This window comes from Xyrauchen texanus, chromosome 23, assembly GCF_025860055.1.
Source record: "Xyrauchen texanus isolate HMW12.3.18 chromosome 23, RBS_HiC_50CHRs, whole genome shotgun sequence".
Taxonomy (NCBI): domain Eukaryota; kingdom Metazoa; phylum Chordata; class Actinopteri; order Cypriniformes; family Catostomidae; genus Xyrauchen; species Xyrauchen texanus.
The window spans coordinates 1,936,324-1,961,519 of record NC_068298.1 but is presented as its reverse complement, the minus strand read 5'-3'; the positions used below and the strand labels follow the sequence as shown (position 1 = coordinate 1,961,519).

Sequence of the window (25,196 nt, the reverse complement as noted above, 5' to 3'; positions counted from 1 at the left end):
TTACTGTCAATACTCAACTTCACCACACGAGGCCGCCATACACCACAACATGTATAGTAAATATGATATATATTTGATTAAAGAACAAATTATTTATTTATCTTGAAGCACAAGTCATGACATTCAATATTAGTTTTATGCAAATCTATTGTACAGTATATTCTGTTCTAGATACAAAGTGTTTTCTCTTACACATGTATGTTGTAGTATCATGTATATTAATCTAACTAACTTAAACTACTACATTCATAGAGTTGAAGTTAACACTTGTTATTTTCCAGCATGTACAAGCGCCTCCATCAAGGGACCTCTTCTTCAACTGTATTAATAATGTAAGAACACAATACTCAGTACACATAGTGACCTCTAGTGGTTACTACAGGATACTGCATACAGGTAAATTACAATAAATCAGCATCAATGAAACAATCTTGTAACTTTCTGTCCAACTTTAAAATTGAGTCTAACATTTACTTACTTGAGGTATTTGTTTAGCGTGATTAACTCAAAGAGATACATCACTTCACAGGAAGCGGAGAGGAAAATGTACCCAACTGTCACTGTGAACTACCTAAATAAAGGGATTTAAAGGGAAAGTTCACCCCAAAAATGACAAATTATCTCAGTATATACTCACTCTCATGCCATTCCAGATGTGTATGGCTTTCTTTCGTCTTCAGAACACAAATTAAGATTTTTAGAAGAATATTTCAGCTCTGTAGGTCTATACAATGCAAGTCAATGTTGACCAGTACTTTTGGTTTTATTTTAATAGTCTTTTTTAAGTCAACTTCAGTGATGTCGGATGAAGAAGTACCAGAGCCGCAAGAGAATAGAGCTCATGCCTCCTGGCCACGAAACAAAAACTGCTCCAAAGGACATTCCTTCACCGCCGCCATTTCACATTTGTGGGCTCGTGGTTATGATGTAATTCAAGAGGCTCGCTATAAAGATAGAAGTGTTGATTTGGATGCAGTGTTAGCAGCAGAGCTGCCCACTAGCTTTCCACCTGAACTGTTAATTGTTTAGGACAATTTTCCACCTGAAGTTCAACGCTCTTTTGCTGCCATGAAACAACATGATTCCGTCTTTTCAAACATTTCCAAACTCACCTCCGTCAGTATCTCAGAAAGCTGTTTTGAGCATTGTCTCTGAATGGGTGTTAATTAAGAAGAGACCCCTATATCCAACGCTCAAAGGCCCCTCTAACGGACTATTCCAGGCATTTCTGGAAAGAGTTTCCAAGGCTTACTTTTGTGGATTCTGTTATTTGCCATAGAGTCAGACCTCCACCAGGTGAACAGATTCTGCAGGTTGCAGTTCCACCTGCACTACAGCACAATGTGTTTGAGACTTTACATGGTCATTCGCTCTCTGGACATTTCAGTGCACAAAAGACAACGTGCTCTAGTGAGATGCTACTGGCCCCAAATGTCTAGGGACATTACACAGTGGTGTGCCCAGTGTCAGGCTTGTGAATCAAGGAGGCCACAAACACCTCATCAGCAGGTCCCAATGCAAAACATAATCATAAGCTTGCCTTTTGAGAAAATTGCTGCGGATCTAACGGAGTTGCCCTTTAAACAGAAAGGAAATCGGTACGTTCTTGTAGTAATGGATTATTTTACCAAGTACCTAAACCTCTATGCATTTCCTGATCAACGTGCAACAACTGTGCCAAATGCGTTTTGAAGACTACGTGAGCCAACATGGTGTGCCCCAGAGTTTGCTCACTGACCAAGGTCGGAAGTTTGATTCTGACTTTGTGAAAGAACTGTTTCCCTGCTTGGGATACGCAAAACACGAAAATCCCCATATCATGCCATGTCGGACGGTATGGTGGAACGTGCCAATAGATCCATAAAACATCAGCTTGCAAAATATCTGTATACCAAAAGAATGGGAACCCCACTTAAAACAGGTTGAATTTGCCTACAGTATGCAGTGTTCAGTCCTTGACCAAACATACACCTTTCTTCTTAGCACATGGTAGAGAAGCTCGTCTACCTGCTGATTTTCTCCTTGGTTACCCCTAGAAACTTCCAAGGCTACACCCAGAACCCCAAATGAATATGCATATTCTATGCTTGGAAGACTACCCTCTGCTTTTACCTCCATTGCAGACAATATCCAGACAGCTGGAGCACAGCAAAAGCATTACTACGCCCGTCATATCCGGCATATGACTCATCAATTTAATGATCTTGTATGTGTTGATCTACCAGCTCTGTCAAGACACAAACTCTCTCCAAAATGGATTGGTCCATACAAAGTCTTGAACAGATTGGATTCACTGACAGGTGATATTGGGGTGACCGATCAAGTGAAAGATCTATGTTTCATTGTTACAAATCATTACAAGTTATCTCACATAATCAGTCATCGCAAGTCAACACATCAGAGTCATCGTGGAAACAGTCTGGTACAAATGTTTTACACACATCTATACTGAACATTTTACTGAGTTAGATGGAACTGAACAGAGTGATTATTTGAACTGTGATTTGAACTATTTGAACAAAGTTGAAAGAGTCATCTGAGTTATTTGTAGTGAAAGGTTTGAATTATACTATAAGAGTCTTCACTTTATTCAGTATTTTGTTAAGGAACATCCAGTGTCATTGGTGAGTTAATTTATTGGAATTCATTTAGGAAAATATACCTCTGAAGAGTGTTATATAGAGTGTTTGAAATTGATGTTTTGAAGTTACATAAAGTCTATAAGACTAATTTGGAGAACCGTTTATTCTCAGTTTTATTATTTTATTTCATTATTTCAGTTAACTGTGAAAATTATTTTCAGAAGAATTCATAGTTTCCTAAAAAAGAGAAAATAAATGATTAATTGTTAAAAGTAATACAGCTGAAGATTATTTCTGGAACTTACCTTGGAGTAGGGGCGTCTCACTTTCACTATTAGGTTTAGGGGGGTGGGAACGTGAGCTGGAGTTATCACTTTGCATCACCTTTTATTCTTCAGGAAGCCACGTGTTGACATTTAATTAAACAATACTTAAAACGTATCATCATCGTTAAAAAAACCTGAAGCCCACACTTCTTATTCCTGCAGTATATCAGACAATAGGTAAGCTAAAACATATACACAGTAACTGTGTATCCTGAGACTCAAAGCACCGGGGGTGGGGACTGAGATCCTGTCACTTCCAGGTCCTCCAAGGTAACATTGTAATATTCCCCTACGAGGCGAGACTTATAGTCCCGTTACATAAGTTTGGAGGCATTACAATTTTTAAGTGTATGATAATCTTTCAGATGTGTCAGTGATGTCTCCACACACTCTTTGTGTTCGCTCAGAATAAATTTCACTTGCAATAAAATGACAAATTAGTGAAAACTGTTTCATTTTTATTTAAAATTAAGTTCAGCATTACAACTCAAACACTGACTAATTCTGAAGCAATGGTTTATTAATATTCTGCAAATGCAGGAAATATCTTTGAAGATGAAATAATCAAATGAGACAAAACACCAAACTCTCCAAAATCACACAGATACAATATCAAAACTATAAATGAAGACGAATTATTAACAAACATGATCCAACAGACAGATTAAAGCAACACTGACTAATATGTAATATAGAGTTAAAATGATGTGAAAAATAAACCCAAAGGGCAACAACATGATGATACTGTCACATTTGATTCAGAGGAATCATTCTGACAAGTGAATCATCACGACTGAACAGAAGCAGATGAATATAATCAAATAAAACACAGATAGTTCATTCAACACAAAAATAAACTGAAATGAGTCTCAAGTCGATACAAAATCAAAAGACATTTTCAAAACTAAAGACTGCATATGAAATGATTTCTAATATCTGTGATGAAATCTGCCGTTTCTCTCATGAATCTTCTGTTCTGTGTTGATGTCGGTGTCTAAATCTTGTCATTCTCAGTTTTGATCTATAGAGCGATTTCCTCTTCCTGTTTCCTTCCTAAAAACATCAGATCATCATCATCATCATCACACTCTTAATATTTGCATGTGAAATGCATCATGATGATGATAAATGTGTCACCTGATGTGTGTGTGCTGCAGTATCTGATGTAGATGTGAAAACCTCCTAACAGAGTCAACAGAAGCATCATCTCCAAACTCCACACCACCACAAACACCACAGACACTGAACACACAACTACACAAACACAAGATACACAATCAACAACACTCAGATTTAAACAAGACCTGTATATCAGATACGTCTGTAATGTGATCTGTGAAACTTGTACCATGTTCTGTTGTCGGTGTGCTATTGGTCACTGTAGAGGTCAGATGTGAGGTCACAGTTGCTGTAGTTGTTCCTGTAATAACACATCACTGTAGAATCAGCAGAATTCTCTCTCTGAACACATTTACACAAAACACATCAACACAATTTACTGCTGACATCATGTAATGTACAGAAGTGAACTAAAGACTGTCGACCTGCATCATTATTGTGTCTGTTTTAATAATCTGTGAACATTAATAGATCTCACCAGGACATCGGTTTACACTAATGTTCTTCTGTCCACGACTGATGTGGTTGTTCACAGTGCAGGTGATGTTTCCAGAAGTTTCCTCATCCAGATGAATGATGTTATTTCTATCCTCCAGTTCTTGTCCATTCAGAGTCCAGCTGAAGTTGAGCTGATCCCCCTCAGAGGAGCAGGACGCTCGCATCTCCCCACAGCAAATGATTGACACTTCCACTGAGCCAATAGGAGCTGGAGGGAGGGACACAGTACAGTCACATGACAAACAGGTTCAGAATAACGTCTAAACTACTCAAACTATTTGTATAATGTGCATTATGTGTTCTCTTCAGAGCAATTTTCTATATGATGGAAAATCTGATGATCTACTACATTTGTTAATATGTGCAGAATGCAACAATACGATTAACTCGACTTGAGATTCAATTTCCATTCTGACGAATCAGGCGAGAGAAATATCAATCATGATTTGATCAATCTCTAGAATCATTCATTGATCAGACAAGAGTTATGACATTTTCACACAAAATTGGATTAATTATCAAAATAAATGTAATTATTTTCTGAGATTATAACTGGATGCCACTTGCTGAATTAAACATGTGACATAGTGAGGTCATGTGACAACAGTGTAGTGTACAGTACTACTGTTTGAAAGGTGAAATATTGCATTCTGTTTGACATTATATTTGTGTTTAAATAGAATACAGTGTACACTGTGCAGTATATAGTGAGCAGTACACTAGTATTTATTCTGAAGATCATCTTAATCAATGTAGTACAAACATTCCACAGAGAACTACATGAATGAAAACTCACAACTATGACACTATTTTATGAGAATAAGAGTGAGATCTGTGGAGAAAGTGAGATTGTAATTATTGTGATGAGAGATTTACTGTACCTTCAACAATCACTGGAAGAGTTACAGCATGTGTCTGTGAGCCGGTTGAATCATAGAGCACTAAACTGTATCTCCCTGAATCTGTTCTGATCACACTGTTTATAATCAGAGTCCCATTATTAAAGATAAACTCAGATCTGTTTATAATGGATTCATGTGTTTCCTTTATCATGTTTTTCTTTACATTCCAAATGCTGTAGTTAGCATTATCGATCCACTTATATAACCACAGGTGTTGATCTCGAGCGTCCGTCACCATCTGCAGATAGAGTTTGTGTCCCAGAGCTGCGTAACAGGGATCTGTCTGATTAAACCTGCAGAACATCTCCACACCTGAACAACACAAACACAAACACTGAAATATACCAACATCATCAACATCTGAACATTATTTAAAGCACTGTAAGGATTATGTGTGTGACCCTTACTGGTACAAATAACTCTCATCATAAATGAATATCACATTTACTCATAGAAGAAATCACATATTAAACAATATTCACAGAATTAAAGTTGTACAGAAGAAACATTTCAGACAGACAGTTTATCTGATCGGAATAAAAGATCTGATCTCAAATAATCTTCATCATAAACAGACACTCAACAGTAACACACTTTCACTCACATATTACTGTAATATTCCTCTAATCAGTAGTGTAGTCATGGACATACGCAGGAATACGTCCTAAAATAAGTGTTGATATGTACAACGAGAATGCTTTTGACCAGGACTTTTTTTAATCTACTAACACTACGCCGCAGCACCGTTGAGAGAACTGTGTGTGTTTTTAATAAGTGTACAGAGATCCTCTCTACACATGCACAGAACAACGGGAGCACAACTGAAGGATGGACAAGACAGACAGTCCGACTAAACTGAACATTCATTCAGACGCGATTGGATATTTGCTGGCCAATCATATTTTCTGTTTCAGTAAGCGGCGGGACATTTCCAGAATCTAATGCGGATGCACAAGCAACCCTGGAGTTACAATAATCTGTGCTGAAATTTTATTTCCCTGCTAAACATGAATATATATAAATATACACAGCTGTGGAAAAAATAAGAGACGACTGCAAGTTCCTCTGGATGTACTATTTATAGGAATATGTTTGAGTAACATTTTTGTTTCATTCTCTAAAGTTGACCCGGCTGGTCATCTTTCTGAACTCTTCCTACCTATAAATAGTAACTAGAGAGAAACTGTTCATTTTGCAGTGGTCTCTTACAAATAAAACAAATAAACATTCATTCTTATCTCGGCTTTACATGGTAATACAAGATAACATGTTAATGTGAGTAAATTCACAGTATGCCCATCTCTTCAGACACTACTACACCACTGCCACTAATATACACTGACAGGACTAGAAAACACTATTACTACATCACTGTGTTGGGCCTCATGTGCTCGGATAGGAGACAAATGCAGAAAACACAGTCATGAGCCTGAATGAGGCCTGTAGGAACACTCAAAGACAAACGGCACCAAAATCAAACAACATCGCCCTGTTCTCTCTCTCATACTAACCGCACACACACACACACACAACCCCTCAGAAAAATACCCGCACACACATTTGGTGACCAGCTTTGCCCCAAAGTTATCGTTCCATTGGAGACACATGTTTAACAGGTAGACAGCATTAACCAGTCTCTCTGCCCACATTCACAGCCACATTCTAGCCAGAAACCTTGTGTGATGTACTCAACATGTCCGCCATTTTTTGCTCTCCTTCACTCAACACACACACACACACACACACACATGTTGTGTTTCCATGTTTTATGGGGACTTTCCATAGACATAATGGTTTTTATACTGTACAAACTTTATATTCTATCCCCTAAACCTAACCCTACCCCTAAACCTAACCCTCACAGAAAACTTTCTGCATTTTTACATTTTCAAAAAACATAATTTAGTATGATTTATAAGCTGTTTTCCTCATGGGGACCGACAAAATGTCCCCACAAGGTCAAAAATTTCGGGTTTTACTATCCTTATGGGGACATTTGGTCCCCACAAAGTGATAAATACACGCTCACACACACACACACACACACACACACACACACACACACACACACTTCCTCTCATATATTATAGGCTTATTTGTTACCTTATCATGTCACTGTTTAGTTTGTAGTTGGAAGTCGGACGTTTATCGACTGCATTGTATTGATTATTAATTGATATTTCTGCATCAATAACTTTGTTATACTTTATAGAGAAGTGTTTTAGTATTGTTCTGCATGCACCTGTGCCAAGGGCTGGCAGGGGATGTCAGAACTCGGATTCAAGCCTTCATTGTTTACATTTTTAATGTCGATGTTGTCTGGACGTTGACTTTCGTAAGAGATCAATCCTGTATTGAGATTATTGATAATTGACATTGATGATAATTATTAATTATTGCTATCGCTCTTGAACGATGCCCCAACAACTGCAAATGTAATAATAACATGTTTCTTTGTCTGAAATCCATCCGTGATATAAAATCATTATGAGTTTGATCTGAAAGTTGACTCACATGTAACAGTTGGCAGCAGCAGCAGCAATCCAAAGATGAACAGCATTTCTCTGATGTCCAGTTTCCAGAAGAGTCGAGTTTGAATGCTGCTTCAGATTGTGTTATGAGTGTTTGGAGTTCTGTCAGTCTGTGTTCTGAGTCTCATGGAGCGTCTTCACTCTGACCGACACAGACTTCTACTGACTCACACATCAGAAAATATCTCACAGTTACTCTCAGGAAAGAAGAAGTTAACTCATAAAGGAGGAAGACAGAGTTGTGGTTCACACTTTTACAAAATGAGAGACAGAAGTAGCAAGTTGTATTTCTCCGTCACATACTTTTTCAAAAACATGCAAATATGCAAATGTGTGTTCTTTATTGATTAAATCATCTAGACATTGAAACATTTTATTGGTAGTACAGATATAAATCTTGTCACTGTTACAGTATGAAAGTGGGTTGGTTTATAACAGCTTCCTCTAATTCCGTAAGTTTGTGATGATATTTCCATTATCGTATTTATTATGATTCAGTCAAAACATCTGCAGAAAGTGTGTGAGAGAGCGAGAGAGAGAGAGAGAGAGAGAGAGAGAGAGAGAGAGAGAGAGAGAGAGAGAGAGAGAGAGAGAGAGAGATAGGGACATTGACTATTGCTGTCAATCTACAATATTTTTAACCTGACACTCATTGGTTCTCAACACACATCAAGCCATATTTTGCCATTTATGTCCTAATTCTATCTGGACACTCTCGCTATCATCTTAATACTGTTTTTAGACATTTATCATTAGACTGAATGTTTTCCTGTGCATACCCCTGGCATTTTTCTTCTATTGTTTCTTCTATATGTAACAAAATAACAAATTGACAAACAAAAACTAAAAAACTCATGCGATCTCCAACTGTTTAGAGCTCATAAAGAGATGTTGGATTACAGCGAGATCTGCAGGAAAAAAACAAGAACTACAGTTTGATTTAAATGAGGTCTGGTGTTATTGACAGTGTCGTGTCTAACGTGTTTAGTGTGTCTCATCAATCGTGTAAAGGGTTATCTGAACATCTTAAGAGTTATGAGAAATGTGTGAGGAAAACTTGAGTTGGACTATGAAATTCAAGAAAACTGAACTGAGATGAAATGTAAGACATGTTCATTCCACTCACTGAACTCATGGACTCTTTCTACAAGAGTTAAATACTCAATGCTTTTATCAAGTCACCCTTGGGTTTAAAGGGAAGTCATTACATAAACTCAAAAACTGTGAAATATCAGAAAACATCTGAAAGGGTTGTTGAAGTGAATAATGATGATGGTGTTCCTGATGTTTCAAGTGTGCCAAATGTTGCCACTGAATGTAGTGAATGTCTAGTTCCCCTTCTGTCGCTCTCTTACGTTGTGTCAGAGAACGACACTAGGGGTCTCTCTTGAGCGCCGATATTCACCTCTGTACTATGAAAAAAGGCCAATGAGAGTTGGCAGCCAGTATTTGCATGTCCCCCCCGGACATACGGGTATTTAAGCGGCGCAAATACGGGAGTTCATTCAGAAAATTTCTTCGGAGCCGATGGTCGTGTTTGCAGTCTGCTGCGTTACTACACACCGAGTTCCTGCTATCCTCTGCTGCATGCTGTTGGATTCTGCGGCGCACAACAGCGGCTTTCTCCTGGTTGCACGGCTGTGCACTTCCTGCCCCTGAGCGCATCGACAGTTGCAGATAGAAAGATCTCTCACGAGTCTTTCATTCATAAAAGAGTGATTTTATTTAAAAGAGTAATTTCCTCTAAAAGAGCAAAAACACAGCGGCGTTGAGCGTCCTTTTCAGGACGGCGTCTTTTAAAGATGCCTTTCGCCCCTGTGTTGTTTCTGGATCGCGATAGAGTACTCTCCGCTTCCGGCGACCACAGGCGTTGTCTCGTGTGTCTGGGCAGCGATCACACCGAGGCTGCGTTTGTGGATGGTTCATGTTCTCATTGCGAGAACATGACCATGACAACGTTAGCGATCGCGGCTTGCTTACAACCGTAAGCAAGCCACTCCAGCCGTCCCCGCGTCGCTCCTTCTTCCCACGGGATTGAGGGCGATGCGGCTGGCGATGGAGGTGATTTGGGGATGGCAGCGGGTGCAGCTCGCCGGTGCGCCCCTCGGACCACCAGCGCCCCAGCACGCTCGTTGACTCCCATCCCGCTCGAGGTGGCGGCGACTCGCCTCACAGCCAGTCTGCCTACCCTCTTGCGATGGAAGCAGATGAGTTCGCCGCGACATCGGGGCGTGGGCTCTGGCGCTGAGGGCTCCTCTGGGCTGCCGCCTGGGCTTGCACGCCCAGGAGGAGGCCGGCAGCGCAGATGTCCGATATGCTTTCCGGGCAGCCAACAGCGTGGGCCTGGATTGGAACCCTCCATCGTCCCCACAGCCGTCCGCGGCTGGACGATTGGTTCTTGGGCATGGAGCGCTCACAGCCTCGCCCCGGTTCCCTTCTTCCGGAGGTGCATGATGAGCTGGCGTCTTCGTGGAGAGCACCCCTCTCCACTCGTCGCACCGCCACCTGCTCATCCGCCCTCGCCACCCTCGACGGCGGGCGCGCCATGGGTACACGGAGATCCCCAGGTGGATAGAGCTGTTGCGATCCATCTATGCCCGGAAGCACTACCACCTGGCGGGGCGCCCTGTACTCCCTTCCGGTCCTGTAGAGCAACATCCTCGCTCACCGCGAAGGCCTACAGCGCTACCGGACGCGCCGCTTCGCCCTGCATGCCATGGCTCTCCTGCAGGTCCACCAAGCCAAGGCACTCCGCCAACATGCACGGGGTGGCCCTGATCCCGACACACTGCAGGAACTGCGCTCAGCGACCGACCTCGCCCTGAGAGCGGCGAAGGTCACAGCGCAGGCACTTTCGGGCAGGCGATGGCCACTCAGGTGGTCCAGGAACGTCAGCAATGGCTGGACTTGGTTGAGATGCGTGAAGCCGACAAGACTCGCTTCCTCAACGCCCCTGTCTCCCAGTTCGGCCTCTTCGGCGACACCGTGGAGGACTTTGCCCAGCAGTTCTCCCTGGTGAAGAAGCAGGCGGAGGCCATCTCTCACATCATGCGGCGCCGCAAGCCTGCGCCACGGCCCAGGCCCCATCTGCTTCGCCGAGGGCGTCCTCCTGCGGCCAGAAGACCTTCTGCTCCGCCCCAACCTGGGCCCAGCTCTCAGCCCCAGCGTCGAGCAAACCGCAGGAAGCGTACGCCTCCTGCCTCACGGACCCCGTCGAGGACCGGAAGGCTCCCAAGCGTCCCTGAGACAGCGGACCCAGAGGGGCGAAGTTAGCTCGGAAATGGTGAGACCGCTCCGTCCCCGGTGGAGGGCGGGAGGAGAATCTTGTGTTTTTTCATTTGCGCACCCCTGGCGGGGGCTCGCGGTACCAAATTCTCAATAAAAGAGCTATTTACTTTACCTCTGGGTCACATGGCCCGCAAATGCCGTTCTCCACGGCACCTTTGTTTCAGGCCTCAACAGTCCCGCGCCCAGGATGCGGTGCTCCGCCCTCAGCCCCACGACTGTTCCCGGCCGGCCGGTTCAGGCGAGTCCAGAGGGCGCCGACATCAGACCTCCTCCTCTGTCACGAACCGCCCCCTGCGGGTCGCGCGGAACAAGGTAAGTGCTTTGAGCTTATTCTCAGCACCAGAGCCTCGGGGCGCCACAGAGCCTCCCGGCGCTGCGTTACCTGTTCCGCACCGCTCGCGAAGCCCGCCCGAGTACGTCCAAAATACTTGTCCCCTTGGTGCCCCTAGCACAGAGCGCAGAGGCATGGCTTTCTCTGCCCGGCTCGTCACGCTGGCTGCACCGGACCATTCGACTTCGGTTACGCCAATTCAGTTTGCCAGGTCTCCGCCCCCTTCCTGGGCGTTCGTTCCTCCGCAGTGCGCGGCGAACATGCCCTCTCCCTGCCTGAGGAAATCGCCTCCCTTCTAATCAAGGGCGCGATAGAGCCTGTCCCTCCAACCGAAGCGAAGAAGGGTTTCTACAGCCCTTGCTCGTTGTACCCAAAAAGCGGTGGCATACGACCGATCTTGGACCTCGCGAGTTTTCAATCGGACCCTGTCCAAACTCCCGTTCAAAATGCTCACCCAGAAACAAATCCTATCTGGCGTTCGGCATCTAGATTGGTTCGCAGCGGTAGACCTGAAGGGCGCGTACTTTCCGCGTCTCAATTAGCCCTCGACACCGACCCTTTCTACGGTTAGCGTTCGACGGCCGAAGCGTATCAGTACAAGGTCCTCCCCTTCGGCCTGTCTCTGTCCCTCGCGTCTTCCACGAAGGTCGCAGAGGCGGCTCTTGCCCGTTCACGAGGAGCAGGCATACGCATACTCAATTACCTCGACGATTGGCTCATTCTGGCCCCTCGCAGGAATTACTATGCGCACACAGAGACCAGGTGCTCGAGCACCTCCGCGCTGGGGCTTCAGGTCAACTGGGAGAAGAGCAAGCTCACCCCAGTCCAGAGCATCTCTTTTCTCGGTTTGGAGTTAGACTCAGTCTCAATGACAGCACGTCTCTCCAGCGGCGTGCTCAGTCAGTGCTGGAATGCCTCGCTTCCTTCAAGCCAGGCACCGTGGTCCGTTGAAGCGTTTCCAACAGCTCCTGGGGCATATGGCATCCTCGCGGCGGTCGCGCCACTAGGGTTGATGCATATGAGACCACTTCAGCATTGGCTCCAGACTCGAGTCCGAGGCGAGCATGGCGCCGCGGCACGCGCGGCGTGGAAATTACCACTGCCTGCCTCCAAACCTTCAAACCCTGGACAGACCTCTGCTTTCTTCGGGCATTGGTACCCTTGCAGCAGGTGTCCCGTCGGCGTTCTGGTTACAACCGATGCCTCCAAATTGGGTTGGAGCGCCGTGTGCAACGGGCAGCGCAGCCGCAGGCGGTGGAACCAAGGCCGCTGCGCTGGCACATCAACTGCCTAGAGCTGCTGGCCGTTCGTCTTGCCCTGAAGAAATTTCTTCCGATGATTACGTGGCAAACATGTCCTGGTCAGGACAGACAGCACCACGGTGGTGGCTTACATAAACCGCCAAGGCAGATGCGCTCCCCACATGTCACAGCTCGCCCGTCGTCTCCTCCTTTGGAGTCAGCAGCGACTGGGTCGCTGCGCCACTCACATCCCGGCAACCTCAATGTGATAGCGGGCCGCTGTCAAGACAAACCGTGCCTGGCGGAGAGTGGAGGCTCCACCCCAATCGGTCCAGCTGATTTGGGACAGGTTAGGCAAGGCCCAGGTAGACCTGTTTGCCTCCCAGGAAACCTCCCACTGTCCGCTCTGGTATGCCCTCACAGAGGCTCCCCTGGGGACAGATGCTCTGGCACACAGCTGGCCCGTGGGGCTGCGCCAAATGCAGCTTTTCCCCAGTGAGCCTTCTTGCACAGGTGCTATGCAAGGGCAGGGAGGACAAGGAGCAAGTCACTCTGGTGGCCCCCTACTGGCCCAACCGGGCGTGGTTTTCGGATCTCACGCTCCTTATGACAGCCCCTCCCTGGCGAATTCCCTGAGGAAGGACCTTCTTTCTCAGGGGCCGGGGCACGCTCTGGCACCCGCGCCCAGACCTCTGGAAACTCCACGTCTGGTCCCTGGGCCGGGACGCGGAGGGTCTAGCCGGCCTACCTTTAGCCGTCATAGACACTATTAACCAAGCCAGAGCCCCTTCGACCAGGCATCTTTACGCCCTGAAGTGGCGTCTGTTCACGAACTGGTGTTCTTCCGAGCCGAAGACCGCAGAAGTCGCGCAGTTAGGTCAGTGCTCGTGTTTCTTCAGGAGAGGCTGGAGAGGAGGCTGTCCCCTCCACCCTCAAGGTGTATGTTGCTGCTATCGCGGCCCACCATGACACGGTAGGCGGCAAGTCTCTTGGCAAGCACGACTTAATCGTCAGGTTCCTAAAAGGTGCCCAGAGGATGATTCCCTCCCGGCCTAACCTATTTCCCTCCTGGGATCTCTCGGTCGTCCTGATGGGACTCCGGAGACCCCCTTCGAGCCGCTTGACTCAGTTGGACTCAGGGCCCTCTCTCTCAAGACTGCCCTGCTGATCGTGCTTCGCCTCCATCAAGAGGGTCGGGGGACCTGCATGCGTTCTCTGTTAGCGACGCCTGCCTGGAGTTCGGTCCGGCAGACACTTTCGTGATCCTAAGACCGCTGACCGGACTACGTGCCCAAGGTTCCTACCACACCCTTCAGGGATCAGGTGGTGAACCTGCAAGCTGCCCGGGAGGAGGCAGACCCAGCCCTCTCACTGCTGTGTCCGATGCGTGCCTTACGTATTTACCTGGACCGCACACAGAGCACCAGGCGCTCTGAGTAGCTCTTCGTCTGCTTTGGGGGACAGCAGAAAGGAGCAGCTGTCTCCAAGCAGAGACTACGCCCACTGGGTTGTCGATGCCATTTCCCTGGCTTATCACACCCAGGCCGTGCCCCCCTTTGCGGGTCCGAGCCCACTCCACCAGGAGTGTTAGCGTCCTCATGGGCACTGGCTAGGGGCACTGCCCTAGCAGACATTTGTAGAGCTGCGGGCTGGGCAACACCTAACACTTTTGCGAGATTCTACAATCTCCGAGTTGAGTCAGTTTAGATCCCGTGTTCTCTCAGGTACCGAGCCCGTGAGAACTCGGTGGCACGCCGACGATCTGACCGGGTGGATCGCTTGCACCCAGCGCCTTCCCCTAACCAGGGAAACAGTGCGCCTTCTTCCCAGGAGATCCCAGGCTTGGGACACTGGTTGGCTCCTCCCCTAGCCCTTGCTGGTCGCAGTTCTCTTGGAGGGACTCGCCGACCCAAACCACTGCTTGGTACCGCTAGCTACCCTGTACTGGTATAGGGGCCCCACAGGTAAGGCCTCCTGCTCGGACTCCCCTGTGTGTAAAACCACGGTTCTGTCCCCTCACGTGAGTTGGCCGTGTTTCCCATAGGCAGTCACAGCTACCTCAGGTGCCGTGCTGTATGCTCCCCCTCTCTGAGGCTGGTGCTACCACCGCACTACTGTTCGCATAAGGCCTAGGTATAGGCCATGCGATGTATGTGCCACTCAAATTTGCCTCCCCTCCGGGTAGGTGTGGCCTCCGCAGGGTCTTCCCCGCCCTACCAAGGGCTAAGACCCCCTTCCCTCAATGCGTGTAAGGGCCCGGCCGTAGTTGCTCTATCGCGAGAAACATAGAGAGAAAGAGGCCCAGCCAGGCTGGCCCGTTCCCATGTTGGCGGCCGTCACCTTGTTCCCCCTCGGGGTAACGATAAGGAATCCTGATGGCTTAAATGGGGCATTGGGGAAGAGTGCGTGCTGACCTGATACAGTTGGTCGTTCTGCACGTAGGAATACCTGCTCGCTCCTGTATCAGCGGATCACATACACGGCTCAGCACATGGCGCTTTTTAAGTGGACCCCTAGTGTCGTTCTCTGACACAAGCGTAAGAGAGCGACAGAAGGGAACGTCTAGGTTACGTATGTAACCTCAGTTCCCCGATGGAGGAGCGAGGCGTTGTGTCCCCCTTGCCACGTCGCTGAGCCGAGCCCCTGTTGTGGCGGACCATTTCCGGCTCCTCAGAAAAATCCTGAATGAACTCCCGTATTTGCGCCGCTTAAATACCCGTATGTCCGGGGGCGGGACATGCAAATACTGGCTGCCAACTCTCATTGGCCTTTTTTCATAGTAGAGAGGTGAATATCGGCGCTCAAGAGAGACCCCTAGTGTCGTTCTCTGACACAACGTCTCGTTCCCTCCATCGGGGAACTGAGGTTACATACGTAACCTAGACGATTACTATTGTAACCCCCAATCACCGATGGAGGGAACGAGACGTTTTGTCGATTGAAGCGACACTAGGGGTCTTTCTTGAAGGCCTCTGTTACCTCTGAACTTGAGAAAAGGCCAATGAGAAATTGGCGGACAAAATTTGCATGCCCCTCCCCCTGACATACGAGTATAAAGGGAGGAGGCCGTGCATTCAGGTTGTGCACTGAGGAGCCAAGAATAAGGTTCAGCCATTACAGTGGCTCGGTACAGCGTCATGCAAGAGGGACACAACTTCTCGTTCCCTCCATCGGGGAACGGGGGTTACAATAGTAACATAGACTGGGGCCATCTTACTCTATAATATGCATCGGGGAAGGCATTGTATTCCAGCTCCTATTCTTTCAGGGGGAAAAGACCCCGCAGAGAGGGGTCACTCTTGGGAGCCCCAAACACCTCAGATCTTTGAGAAAAGAATGGAATTTTCATGCCACTCCCCCAGGATATTAAAGGAGCTGGCTCACAACCACTCATTCAGATTCTTTCTTCGGAGCCGAGCGGTTGTGTGTCAGCTAGCTGAATTCCACTGCCGGTCTATTCACCTCTAATCAAGAAACGTATGCTGTTGAATATATGGTGCTTTGGGTGATTCGACAGTGCTAAAAGAGTATATATTATGAGCAATAGAGTATATTTTCCTCTATTAGAGCAAACACATTGACGTGAATGTCTTTTTAAAAATGCGTCTTTTAAAGATACCCATCCGGCCATTGAGCCCACCCCTGAGCATTCGTGGCTCGATGATTGGTTGGATGACCAGAATGCCGCCACCTGGCGGAGTCGCCCGGCACTCCCCTCCAAGGCCTGTAGGACTACGTTGACTCTGGAGGCCAACAGCACCGCTGCTGTGTGGACTGATGTTGTAGCCCAGGTACTGAATATGACTCAGATGGAATGAGCACTTTTCGGACTTGAATAACAACTGTATCTTGTGCAGACTCTCCCGCACCAGGGCCACATTCTGATGATGGTCAGTCATGATCCTGGAGTAAATCAAGATGTCATCTATGTTTACGAGGACAATACGATGGAGGTACTCCCGGAACACCTCATTCACGAAGCCCTGGAATATGGTTGACCAGGCCGTACGGCGTAACTCAGTACTCATAGTGTCCTGTTGGTGTTACGAAGGCCGTCTTTCACTCATCCCCCTTCTGAATACAAACAAGGTTAGAAGCGCTGCGGAGGTCAAGCTTCGGGAATACAGTTGCTCCTCTTAGCAGTTCTATCGGGAAGACACACAGGCTTGAGTGAGGTTTAAGATGCCATTTATTTGATCAATGTAAAACAGAAGGTAATGTCTCTCTCTTTGGCATAGGCCCCGTCTGGCGGTCCGAGGGAGTTGTGCCCGGAACTGTCATGTCCTGCCGGAGATAGGAGGCAGGGGCAAGGAGCCTACCCCCGCGGGACAGGGCTCAGCTGGTGGTGGTGGGGTGGCAGAGGTTGCCTGCGTTTTAGCGCACTGAAACAGCAATGTGATAGATTGTGAGCAGACTTATGTAGCAATGGCTTACATGCGATTGGCTAGGAATTACCCAGCTAATGAAGTGATGATGTACAGCTGCTAGTCTTCTCGCTAGAACTACGCTGCACTACATTGCCCTTCCATTTCCAGGGCAACAGGGACGAGGGGAAGGGGATACCAGTATTTGACTGTCAAATCCTTCATCCTTCTTAACGAAAAAGAAGCTTGAGGTGGCAGGGGAAGTGGATGGGTGGATATAACCTTTGGCTAAAGCTTCCTCGATTTATCCTTCCATTGCCTTCTGTTCCAGGAGTGTTAAGGGGTAGATCCGTCCACTGGGCAGTAGTGCACCCAGTAGGAGATCGATGGCACAGTCCCATGGTCAGTGTGGAGGGAGCTGGGAAGCTTTCTTGGGGCAGAACACGTCAAGATATTGCTGGTAACAGACTGGAATATTCAGGGGACTGTGGCTGGCTTGGCTCTCGATGGTGGTGGAGAAGACATTCATGGGCTTGACAGTGGACGAGATCTCCTCATTTCCCCTGTGATGATGGTGTACTGGGCGTATATAGGTTATAAAACAGTTCTGTCCCCATTGCAGGATTTCAGGACGGGGGAATGATCACACAGCCAGGGGCGCCAGAATGATATCCGTGGTTGAGCTCTCAAGACCCATAAATCCCACCTGTAACTTCACCGGGGTGGTATGATAACGGATATACCCCTTGCCCAGTGGATGACCAGTCACGCAGTGTATGGGGAGGTCGGTGTCAAAGGAGATCTTTGAGAGTCGGAGCTTGAGGCAGAGGTTGTCTGTGATGAAGTTCCCCAAGGCCCCGGAGTCAAGAAATGCGGTGACTGTTAAAGATAGCCACATGGCCTATGACTTGGCGGGCAGGGATTGTAGGGTGGAGCATTCTGGAGTGGTGGTGGTGTAGTGGTCTAAGCACATAACTGGTAATCTGGTAATCAGAAGGACACTGGTTCGAACCCCACAGCCACCAACATTGTGTCCTTGAGCAAGGCACTTAACTCCAGGTTGCTCCTGGGGGATTGTCCCTGTAATAAGGGCTATGTAAGTCGCTTTGGATAAAAGCGTCTGCCAAATGCATAAATGTAAATGTAAATGTTAAGTATGACTGCATGTGATGTGTCACTCGTTTGGACAGCTGCATGATTCGCTCTAATCCGATGGTGTCATCATAAGCATTGAGTTGCAGTCTCAGTCGAGGATCCAATCCCTGGTGGTATGTGGTCATCAGGGCAGGTTTGTTCCTACCACTAAGTGCAGCCAACGTGCGAAATTGAAGAGCATAGTCAGAGATCGGTTGTTTACCCTGGCGAATACTATGAAGCTGCTCTGCCACTAAAGAATCAGCTGAGGGGGGGGACAAAACACTTCCTTAAAATGACTTCGAAAATGTTCTAATGTATCAGTTAGCGAGCCTCCTTGATCCCAGATGGTTTTTGCCCACTGGAGAGCTCTCTCGGTCAAGAGAGAAATCACGTAGGCGATCCTCGAGCGCTCAGTGGGAAAACGCTGAGACTGCATCCCCAGAACAAGCTGGCACTGCAAGACGAAACCGCAACAATCCACCATAGACCCAGAGTATAGGGCTGGGATGACCATGCGACTGGCATGAAGTGAAAGTGAAGTGGGATCCGGTGCAGGAAGTTTGGTTGGTTGTGCAGGTTCGGAAGTGCGGAGGAGGGCTGCTCTGAGCCGGCATACCAGTTCCATGAACAGATTTTTTCATTTTCCTTTTGGTCTACACTTTCTGTAACAAGACACCAACTTAGGAACTGTGATGAAACCAAATGCGGGAGTTTATTTCATAGAACACAGGAGAAACAGGTAAGTGGTGTGCACAGGGTATTTCAGGTTAGCCATAAAGTCTTAGATAATACACTTCCGTAAACATAGAACAATGGCAGAAGGCAAGGAACCATAAACAGTCAATTCCTATGCGGCACTTGCCAAAAGAGTAAACTTAAGCTTGAGTTTTTTCCATAAACAAGGGAGCAGGTCTGCATCTCAATGTATATATAGGGGTCACCCATGCATTATTTGTAAATCTTGCATATCCAGAAAAGTTCATCAAAACACAAGCGGGGTTAATACAGGTATGTCGGCATGCCTATGTATTTTAATATTCAAAGTAACTTATCTTGCAAATTCTGAACAGGTTGTTGGTTGGTGATACACAGAGAAGCAGAAAGTCACGGTGTCAGAGCAAAAGGTGCCTACAACAAGGCTAGATGCTGACTGAGAGTGAGTGCGCGGTTTAAGTGCATGTTCAAACGAGGTGAAGATGAGCTGCAGGAGTGCATGTTTAGAATGCAGGCTGAGAGTGGGTGACTGACGGTGAGGGAGAGCCCTGTGCACTCATGACATTTGGAGGTATCAAAGTTTAAAAGCATTAAAATTTTTAAAATAGATGATAATCTTTTAGATGTATCAGTGATGTCTCCACACACTCTTCGTGTTTGTTCAAGAGTTTTTTTTATGAAAAAGTTCAGAATTATTTTCACTTGCAATAAAATGACAAATTCATGGAAACAAATACATTTTTATTTAAAATCCAGTTCAGCATTACAACTTGAACACTTGACTAATTCTGAAGCAAAAGAAAACTAAAGACTGCATATGAAATGATTTCTAATATCTGTGATGAAATCTGCCGTTTCTCTCATGAATCTTCTGTTCTGTGTTGATGTCGGTGTCTAAATCTTGTCATTCTCAGTTTTGATCTATAGAGCGATTTCCTCTTCCTGTTTCCTTCCTAAAAACATCAGATTATCATCATCATCACACTCTTAATATTTGCATGTGAAATGCATCATGATGATGATAAATGTGTCACCTGATGTGTGTGTGCTGCAGTATCTGATGTAGATGTGAAAACCTCCTAACAGAGTCAACAGAAGCATCATCTCCAAACTCCACACCACCACAAACACCACAGACACTGAACACTCAACTACACAAACACAAGATACACAATCAATCAATCAATCAATCAATCAATCAATCAATCAATCAATCAATAACACTCAGATTTAAACAAGACCTGTTTAGTGCTGACATCATGTAATGTACAGAAGTGAACTAAAGACTGTCGACCTGCATCATTATTGTGTCTGTTTTAATAATCTGTGGACATTAATAGATCTCACCAGGACATCGGTTTACACTAATGTTCTTCTGTCCACGACTGACGTGGTTGTTCACAGTGCAGGTGATGTTTCCAGAAGTTTCCTCATCCAGATGAATGATGTTATTTCTATCCTCCAGTTCTTGCCCATTTAGAGTCCAGCTGAAGATGAGCTGATCCCCCTCAGAGGAGCAGGACGCTCGCTTCTCCCCACTGGACCAGCATTTGATTGAAACTTCTACTGAGTCAAAAGGAGCAGGAGGGAGGGACACAGTACAGTCACATGACAAACACACAAACACTGCTTGCTTGGGAACAATTTCTTAATAAGTGAAAATAAAGCAGCTTTGAGCATGAATGAAAACCATCACAGACATACCAGTTTTTATTTGTACATTATTTTTATTTTTATTTGTTATATGTACAGAGTTACTGTACATTCATCATTTAATCATGCCACTTTAATCATAGAGCATTAATCTGTATCTCCCTGAATCTGTTCTGATCACACTGTTTATAATCAGAGTCCCATTATTAAAGATAAACTCAGATCTGTTTATGATTAATTCATGGTTGTTCTCTTTCTTGCTCTTTACTCTCAAAGTTAGATCTGTCATGTTGTTTATCCTCTTTATTAACTTCAGCTCATGATAATGATCGTCCGTCACCATCTGCAGATAGAGTTTGTGTCCCAGAGCTGCGTAACAGGGATCTGTCTGATTAAACCTGCAGAACATCTCCACACCTGAACAACACAAACACAAACACACACTCAAATGTGGCATAGGTGATATATAGGCCAATGCTCTCTGGGGAGACAGAGTACTTGATTGCTCACAAGATTGCGATGGGGAAAAGGTGCCCCAAACTGTGCCAATCAGCTCTTGGATAGCAATGGGTGCCACCTCACCCCCGGATGATTGTGATGTGAGAAATTTGCCCCAAATTGAGCCACCCCACCAAGGGTGTAGATTTCGCTCGAACATTGGGGGGGTTACAGTGTGAAGAATTGACATGTTTCCATTGATCACTCTTGATTATTGAGGGGTTACCTCTTCCCCTAGAAGCCCTGGAATCTACGCCCCTACACGGAGCTTGCAAGATCGTGATGGGGAAAGGTGCCTTGAGTTGTTCCTGACATGCTACTCAGCCTTAAAGGCTCTATATGGTTAAGATTATGAATGATCATAATGTATTCTTATATATATATAGTTCCATAAACAATTGCTTTTTTGTGACTGTTTTTTCGAATTTTTTTAAATGTACTTGTTCATTGAACTGTTGTATATAAGCAATATCACTCTCGCAATCTTGTTATATGGCCCTAAATCAGCACTGCTGTGAATTTATATATTATATTATACATGATTATGTGTATATGCAGTATATATACACACACACACACACAGACTTATATACAGTTACTTAATTTCTATATTTATTGTCTAGTTATATTTATTTAAAGGGATAGTTTACCCAAAAATGAAAATTCTCTCATCATTTACTCACCCTCATGGCACTCCAGAAACATGACTTTCTTTCTTTTGTAGAATAAAAATGAATATTTATAGAAGAATATTTTGGCTCTCTAGGTCCATAAAATGCAAGTGAATGTTTGCCTGAACATTGAAGCTCAAAAAAGCACATAAAGGCAGCATAAAGTAACCCAAAAGACTCCAGAGGTTAAATCTAGTCTTCAGAAGCGACATGATAGATGTGAGTGAGAAACAGATCAATATTCATGTTTTACTCTAAATCTCCACTTTCACTTTCAGACGTGAAACTAAACATGCATCAAATGTGACTTTCAGATGTGAATGTGGAGACGTAGAGTATAAAAAGGACTTAAATATTGATCTGTTTCTATTGTTGTTGTTGATATTAAGGGGGCGTCACGTCGGATCTCGCGCCTAGGGCACCAAGTAAACCAGAACCGCCAATGATAAACACAAACTTATTGACTTAAACACTTTCCCTCATATATGAATACTGATACACAGAGAAGAGCAGAAACCAGCATCCTAACATCAGTTTGATCTGAAAGTTGACTCACATGTATCAGTTGGTATCAGCAGCAGCAACAATCCAAAGATGAACAGCATTTCTCTGACGTCCAGTTTCCAGAAGAGTCCAATCCCAGCAGAAGAGTGTGAATGCTGCTTCAGATTGCTGGACTGAAATCTGTTTTCTGGGTCACTCTGAGAGACGAGCACTACTGTCATCTGAGCGATGATAATGAATGTTTATTGAATGGAGAGACTGACAAGAGGAAATGACACGTGCATGTCAGTATGAGGTGTGAACTGAGCAACAGTTGAAAGTCTTAGTTGCAGGGGCGATTCTAGGGTCAGAGCTTTAGGGGTGCTGAGCACCCAATGAGCCCCACTGCCACCACCCACCCTCTTTTCACACAAAAACAAAAAATATGTCTATTGAAAAATAACTATCATTTTAACATTGGTTCAGCTAACTCCAAAATCCAGATTTTTTTTTTCTTTTTAGACCTTTTCAGAGCACCAGCTTAATTTTGAGAGTTCACACAGACAGCCCCCTGTAACAAACACAAAACCTTCTTCACTGCTGACCGTTAACTCCATGTGCCTCCTTCTGTATCAACAGTCATCAGATTGGTTAGATTAGATTCAACTTTATTGTCATTGAACAAAGTAACAGGTACTTGGACAACAAAATGTAATTCATCTTCTGTAAATTATTTAAAAAAAATGGTTCTTGAAAGGCTCTTTTTTGTGTGCCAAACTGAGTATGAGGGTACTGAGACAGCTTTAACTGTTTAGGACCAGTGTCCTTATCCCCTAAGTCTGAACAGCTCTCTTCTGTCTCTGCTGCTTTGGCTTGGTGGTCTCTATGTTGCACTCCCTTTATCTCTTCATTTCTTTCACTAGTCAAATCCCTCTTATCCCTTATGGACTCTCCCTGTTGTTTTCCTCCTTTATTATGAAGAAATGTGGTGTAAAATAATGTTACAAAAAGTAAATGTAATATAGGCTACTTAATGCCAATAAGTTAGTATAGGAGTATGAGTAGTTAATGTTCTGCTTGCCACTATTCACTATATGTCAATTTATTGTTGTTTCCTCACCTGGTTCTTCCTGCATGCTCTCCCTTTCCCTTTCTCCTTCTCCATCTCTCTCTCTTTCCCTTTCTCCTTCTCCATCTCCCTCTCTTTCCCTTTCTCCTTCTCCACCTTCCTCTCTTTCCCTTTCTCCTTCTCCATCTTCCTCTCTTTCCCTTTCTCCTTCTCCATCTTCCTCTCTTTCCCTTTCTCCTTCTCCACCTTCCTCTCTTTCCCTTTCTCCTTCTCCATCTTCCTCTCTTTCCCTTTCTCCTTCTCCATCTTCCTCTCTTTCCCTTTCTCCTTCTCCATCTTCCTCTCTTTCCCTTTCTCCTTCTCCATCTTCCTCTCTTTCCCTTTCTCCTTCTCCATCTTCCTCTCTTTCCCTTTCTCCTTCTCCATCTCCCTCTCTTTCCCTTGGCACTGACAATCATACACAAATATATTGTAGGCAGGAGAGTTGAGGTCAGTTTGTCATGTCACAAAAATGTTATGGAGACCATTTACAGATTCTAAGGATATGATCAAAAGGCACACAGAGGCGTGTCATTTTAAATGTCTTTATTATTATTATTGGGCTTAGAAACTTTTTTAAATCACAAATTCCTTTCATAAGAGCAGCTATATTCTCCATTGTGGGTTTGAAATAAATAAAAAAAATAAAAGCAGGGGACCATTGCCTAGATGATTTGATACAACAACAGATAGCTGGTCTGCATTATCTGTTACTTTAGCTTCACACTTTTCAGAAGAACAAAAAAAACAAAAAAAAAAACAAGACAGAGGTCATTATGGACTGTCCCTAGTCTCTCACCTGAATCTGTCTTTTTTCTTCTTTTAAAGTCCATTGCTCACTGGCAGGCCACACACACACACAAGCACAGAGAGAGAGAGAGAGAGAGAGAGAGAGAGAGAGAGAGAGAGAGAGAGAGAGAGAGAGAGAGAGAGAGAGAGAGAGTAATGCTAGGAGTTCAGGAGTTAAGCCTGGTTCAGGTTAAATCCTCTGTGTGTGAGGAATGAATAAATACAGTAAAGAAAAACATTAAACTTTCTTTTATTGTCTAGTTTGATAGTCAGCCACATCTGAAAACTAACAGATATAAATCTAGGAATGAAAAACAATTCATTTAAAAAGCCACAGTGAGTGTTTTCACACATACTGGTGGTATACAGTGATTATGTTTGTTTTACTCTGGTCCAAACGCCAGGGCTTCATGTTTCCATGACGACTGACCAGAAAAGACGCACGTGATGTCATGTTTACATGACTCCCGATTGTTAAAATGAGTATCAAATTAACGATAAACTTTAACAACAGAGACACACGTACGCACTACACAGGTACGCAGTTTATTTGTCGCGCTGCTGTTTTTGTTTCATGCTCCAGCAGTTAATAAACAGAACTGCACGCGTCTTGCGGAAGAACATTGTAACCGGCGCTACTTCTCTCCGTTTATGACTATGGACGAGTCACCCAGGTCCTGCGCTACTCCACAGCGGCGGCGACCCGCTGGACTAAAATAGTCCGAAAATAAACACTTATTATAGGTGTACCATGGTGATTCAGGATACTGACTCCAGTACTCACCGATATGGTTTCGGAATCAGAACAACTCTAGGTAAAAGGAAAGAAGTGTGAGACACAGCTTTGGAGCAACTTAGTTCATTCACAACACTACATAACGGGTTCTCCCTCTGCGTGTGTTTCGCGCTGGATGACGGTCGTGCTGAGCGGTGCAGGACCAGGTACAGAGGAGAAGTAGAA

At 45.2% G+C, this 25,196-nt stretch overlaps 1 protein-coding gene across 3 annotated transcripts in view; it reads right to left on the bottom strand.

Annotated features, from left to right (window-relative positions):
• The window catches only part of LOC127663420 (uncharacterized), a 342,359-nt gene that overhangs the window by 154,442 nt on the left and 162,721 nt on the right, over positions 1–25,196 (bottom strand). The window contains exons 1-2 of one of the 3 annotated variants that reach the window (XM_052155007.1): positions 7,942–8,115; positions 5,407–5,739 (exon numbers count right to left, since the gene is read on the bottom strand). In XM_052155007.1, coding sequence (XP_052010967.1) covers positions 5,407–5,739; positions 7,942–7,987 — 379 coding nt within the window. In that variant the 5' untranslated portion in view covers positions 7,988–8,115. Of the gene's footprint in view, positions 1–4,505; positions 4,734–5,406; positions 5,740–7,941; positions 8,116–25,196 lie in introns of those variants that run through there. The other 2 variants (XM_052155009.1, XM_052155010.1) reach the window with 2 other exon arrangements.